Source organism: Pistacia vera, unplaced genomic scaffold (assembly GCF_008641045.1).
Source record: "Pistacia vera cultivar Batoury unplaced genomic scaffold, PisVer_v2 Contig129, whole genome shotgun sequence".
Classification (NCBI taxonomy): Eukaryota; Viridiplantae; Streptophyta; class Magnoliopsida; order Sapindales; family Anacardiaceae; genus Pistacia; species Pistacia vera.
In genome coordinates, this window is record NW_022195346.1 from 503,507 (window position 1) to 509,151 (window position 5,645).

General features: G+C 35.0%; 1 protein-coding gene across 1 annotated transcript; it reads left to right on the top strand.

Moving 5' to 3' along the window:
* Window positions 1-2,592: 2,592 nt before the first annotated feature.
* Window positions 2,593-5,323, top strand: LOC116121840 (DNA topoisomerase 1 alpha-like; the record flags this gene model as incomplete). Its single annotated transcript, XM_031407760.1, is given in 9 exon segments — window positions 2,593-2,715; window positions 3,314-3,394; window positions 3,554-3,644; window positions 3,731-3,864; window positions 4,221-4,289; window positions 4,392-4,479; window positions 4,767-4,872; window positions 4,956-5,124; window positions 5,295-5,323. Coding segments are annotated over 8 exon segments (858 nt in total), but the record flags the coding sequence as incomplete, so codon positions are not given.
* Window positions 5,324-5,645: the final 322 nt, after the last annotated feature.

Here is a 5,645-nt window from a genome sequence, read left to right on the forward strand (position 1 = left end):
AGCTTGATCCGACCTTCATTCTCGTCCTTTTTCGAGAGTCAACTGGTTCCTCACTTGATGATTCAGTTGCATCTGCGTTTCTTTGTTGACCTCCAGTAGGAATCAATTCCCACTGCCCATTTTTCTTTGCACGAATCATTCCCATTCTTTGTAAAGCATTATGTGAAAACAGGTTTGAGTCATCAAAATTTATCTTCTATTCTTCATCCAAATTAGTCAATGGCAGATTCAGCTCGTTGCAGAAGAAAGTAATTAGCATGCCCATGGGGATCTCTCCCGAGTCCCTTTTAATTTCCTTAAGTTTCCTTATCAGCAGGATTATTGTATTTACGGTTGCTCCGTTGTATATTGCTTCCATTAACAGCGTATCCTTGGTCGTAATTTGACCATTTGACCTTCTTCGAGCATTGAGAGAGTAAGTAATATATCGATACAGTAATCTCATCATCTCTGGATTACACAACTTGGTAGATTTTGACCCATGAGGATCATAAGTCCTGTTCCTCCAACTGAGTGCCAAGCAGTTTCAGAACTCCATCCCCTTGGAGGATCCAAAATCCCGTCACAATCACATTCTAACCATTCTACTAATTCTTCAGAAGTGATAAAAAGCATTGTATAATCAGGATATTCTTCCGTTTCTGATTCAACAACTTCTAGACTAATGTAAAACTCATTGATCAAATGCCTATACCATGGAAACCTAAGACTTATCTACTTTCTCCATTTCAAGTTATCAATAAGTTCTATCAATTTTTCTTCCAGTCCTAATGCACGAAGAATAGCCTAATCAAAAGTTCTGCCAAGATTCATACCTCTTTTCTCGATTCTATTGAACTCCTTCTTTTGAACTGGAATCTTGAATGTAACTCCATATGGTCCTTGGAGGTCTCCTGATCTTGGTAAACGATCACCTCTTGCCATGTTCTTGGTTCTCATCTTTCCTTGATGTATTTGAGGGTTTAGGAGGAAAGAACTAAGGTTTGGATTGATTTGGAAAGGATTTGAGAGATTTTTTTGAGACGAAACTAACTTGGAACGTCATGTTCCAAAGAAAATGAACAGTTATATTTATAGAAATCACGCAGCACGGTCGTGTGGTTCATTTAGCACGATTGTTCTAAAAACTTTGAATGTTTAGGGTTAGGTCAACTTGATTCTACACGGTCGTACACGAAAGTGGTATGGTTGTGCTTAGGTTTTTAAACCTAAACTAATGGTAGTTACAAGCCATGCAAATACTTGAACGCTCAAATGACAAGGAATGACTATGGGGTATGATTGTTCCAACTGGAATAAGTTTAAAGATTTTGACTCTAATGCACATCGATCAAAATATAATCAAACAAACATGTTCTAGATACTTCAATCACTTGGAGAATTTTCATGTATGAGAAATTATATCAAATTGATGGTAACCACAAGATTTTATCAACTTGAGTTTTTTTTTTTTTTTTTTTTATCAGTCATAAACACAAAACAATTCATGCAAGAATTCATAAAGATATGTTTCACATATGTCAAGTTACAAATGATTGTTACACATGATTTCAATTCTAGGTTCTCATATCTTCATGAGAAAAGGCATACCACTTGGTGATTTTTAAGTCTATTATCTAATGTACCTTATTGGTCTCCTTTGGAGAAGCACGTATAGATTTCTCTATACGGATTGTTGCAAAATCAGATTTTAAGTACCCAACTCATAATCCCAATCCTTTTATCTTTGCAATTTGATGGATCACATCACTAATAGGGTTATGTAAAAGTTATTGCACTTTGATTTATGCGAAGACAATCACACAATCAATATATAAAGCCTGTTATCACAATCAACTCAAGCATATACTCAATATACACACAAAACATATAATATCTATCAATTTCACATTATAAACAATCATAGGATGATGAATCGTACCTGGTTCGCATCAATCATTCCAAGCTCTCTCCGAATAGTATAGAATATTTCTTTAGCTAGAGGCTAAATGAAAATATCAGTCAATTGGTAATCAGTATTAACAAATTCAAGCACAATATCACCCTTTCTAACATGATCACGTAGGAAATGATGTCTAATTTCTCTATTTTTTGTTCTAAAATGATGTACAAGATTTTTAGACAAATTAATAGCACTTCTATTATCACAATGAATATGAAGTTGTGCACAAAAACTTGTTGTTGACACATATTTGGCTTCTGTGCACTGTTAGAAAAAACCTCATCATTAACAGAATAATTTGACATATTTTCTTAACCGTTCTCAAAACTGTCTATAATTTTAATTTTTGACAAATTCTTTATATTTTTTTATTTGTCAATAATTTGAAATATTCTTTAATATTTTTGTTGATGGTTATTAATTGTTAAGAATTTGGTAAACAATAAAATTTACTAATTTTATTCTTGATAATTGTAGTCTCGATACTAGATAATCTATAGCTAACTATCAAGGATTAAGTTAAAAAAAAAAAAAAAAATTAAAAATTTCGCTAGGGAAAGTTTTCCACCCATTTTTCATTATCGCAAAGGTTTATAATATCAAATAAAATAAAAAATAGTTGAACTTTCATTTTCTCTGCACGAAATCATTTTCCCTTTAAACTTTTCCTTCTCTCTACCCCAAATTATTTTCCTCTTTTCATTCTCTCTTCGATTCTTCGTTCTCACCAAAAATCCTTTTCCAATATTCTTCGTTCTCACCCGATTTTACAGGTTTGTTTTTGTTTATTTATTTGTGCATGTTAGTTATTTGATGAATTTGAATAAAACATGGGTTTCTTACTTGGGGATGTTGTGAATGTTGTTGATTTTGGTGTAGAGGTTTGGTCTTTTTCCTGGGTGTAAAGATGTTATGAGCAGCACCAAGTTTTATGATGAGTATCATTCATTATTCCTTCTGTGCCTTTTTACTTTGCAACCAGCTTTTCCAAATTGAGTTCTATTTACATATTGGTTCTGTTTCAACTAGATAAAAGCTGAACTATTTTAACCTTGTTTTGTTTCTGTGCTTTTGGATTGCTTTAAGTTATATTCAATTCTTTTTGTCATTGTTAATTTGGGATCGAATGCGTATTTATCTACTGTCTGAAGCGTTGGATACCTTGTGCTTTTCTAATTTTTGGCTGCTTTTTTTTTTTTTTTTCTTTGAGCGTTCTTGGAACATGTGCCACAGTTCTATATGTGGTGCTTGCATATCTCTTCTGCATTTTTGCTGCCCAAATTCTGATAGCTGTTAGTCAGACAACTTTCTCATTTGCACTGTTTATAGGAGGTTATCAAGGTTCTTTCTTTTTTTGGTTGACTTTTGCAGGATGATGATGAAGTTGATATTGTTGGTTGCTGTACATTGAAAGTGGGGAATGTAGAGTGTATCCCTGCAAATAAGTTAAAGGTATGGGTGCTCATGTCTCACAAGATTAAACATTAGTGAATTTTATTTTATAAATACAAGATTGGGAAAGCTATGAGCTGAATGATTGAGAGCAATCGGTACCTGTTCTAGGCTTCTAGCTAGAGGTGTTAATATGTGTATTCCTGTTTGATCGATCAGTTTGACTTCCCTGGTAAAGATTCAATTCAACGTGTAAACACAGTCGAAGTTGAGCTTCCTGTGTACAAGGCAATTGGGCAGTTTCAAACTGGTGAGTAAATTGCCAATCACTTTGGGTTACACATGTTTTATTTTATTTTATTATTGGGGCTTATGCGTGTGTTTTCTTTTTTCCAGGAAAGAAGCGAAATGATGATCTTTTCGACGAGCTGGATACAGCTAAACTGAATGCTCATCTGAAGGAACTCATGCCTGGCCTGACAGCAAAAGTTTTCCACACATATAATGCCTTGATCACATTGGATGATATGGTAAGTTGTCAGCTGGAGACTGGAATTTCTTTGTGAGTTCATTGACTAGATATCAATGGTTTACCGAGTTAATGTGTGGGAAAGAAGTTATTGCAAAACATGATTACTGTGGGCATATAATTGTGTTATGAAAATTTTCAAATATTTTTGTGAATAAGTAATAGCATTAAAAGCCATTAGAAGTTAGGCCTTATGTTTTGCTTGGCACTTAACCACGTCATCGAACCTTTTTTTTATCATTTCATGATTTGACAGATTGTTTAGTATTTCTATCTAGCTTGATCTTTATAGGATTTTCTTGTTCAATTTCCTGCTATGATATAATTCCTTCTGAATATTGTTTTGCCTTTTTACAGTTGAGTAGGAGAACTAAAGAAGGTGATGTTGCGGAAAAGATTGTTGTTTATAACAATTCAAACAAAGGGGTAAAGACGGGTACTGAAAAAGAATTACTTGGCAAATGCTGATGATGCCTATCATGAATAACCATTATGGCATCAATAAATATGGCTTTTTCCTGGCTGTAGGTTGCAATTATTTGTAATCATCAGCGGATTGTTTCCAAAACACATGGTGCACAGATGACAAGGTTGACCGAGAAAATGGAAGAGCTAATGACCACTCCTAGATCAATGGGAAATGACAAGGTTGACCGAGAAAATGGAAGAGCTAATGACCACTCCTAGATCAATGGGAAATTTAGAGCTCTCATGGTTGAGAAATATCGTTGGTGGAAATATTTAGTTTTTGGTTGCCTGATGAAAAATAGGGATCTATTGTATTCTTTGTGTTGGGTTGGTACTTGATGCTGCCAAGTCAAGCCCCTTCTGAACATGCTTTTTGAAACTTCATTGGTTCCTCTCAGAACTTGCAGTGGTGGAACTGACTGTAATTTTGCTTGTAAGGTGTTCTGAAGGACCTGAAAATTGATTTGGACAGGGCTAGAAAAGGGAAGCCCCCATTGAAGGATTCTGATGGAAAGTGAAAGAGGAACCTGGCCCCTAAAGCGTAATATAACTGGCAACCATTTTTTTGGGCTCTTAATGCATTTTCTTATGATATTAAATTATTGTTTATGATTTAATAAACAGGATAGAGAGGAAGATAGCTCAAACCAATGCGAAGATTTAAAAAACAGAACTAGATATGAAGACCAAAGCGGATTTAAAAACTGTGGCATTGGGCACATCCAAGATCAATTACCTCGACCCTAGGATCACAGTTGCATGGTGCAAGCGACATGAAGTTCCTATTTAGAAGGTAAACCACTTCCACAATTGAATTCAGGATAACGTAATTTTGCAAACACTATTGCCTTTTTTCTAGCTGGAGTGAATTCTGAAATTGCATCTAATTTTAACCATGGTGATGTATTACTGCATGTTGCCCTCGAATCACTTTGTCGTCTATTATCTGTTAACTTTTTGCGGATATTCAACAAGTCTCTACTAGCAATGTTGATGGTTTTGCTACTAGACTATAGTCAAATATTAAATATTCAAAAATGCTACGGACACCGGGATTTTTGCACCGAAATGTTGTATCGGCTTACGTGTTCCTCGATTCACACCAGCAAGCCAGACATGTTTCACGTTGTTTTCATTTTTTTCTAGTGAACGGCCGTTCATCAAATATGGATGGCCGTTCACTTACGTGGACTCCCGTCCATATTATATGGATTGGGGTCCATTTACTACGGACGAGCGTCCCTATTTAAAGGACGCCTGTCCATGAATAAAAAATTCTTATAAAAATTAGGGACGGCCGTTCATAGGTTATGG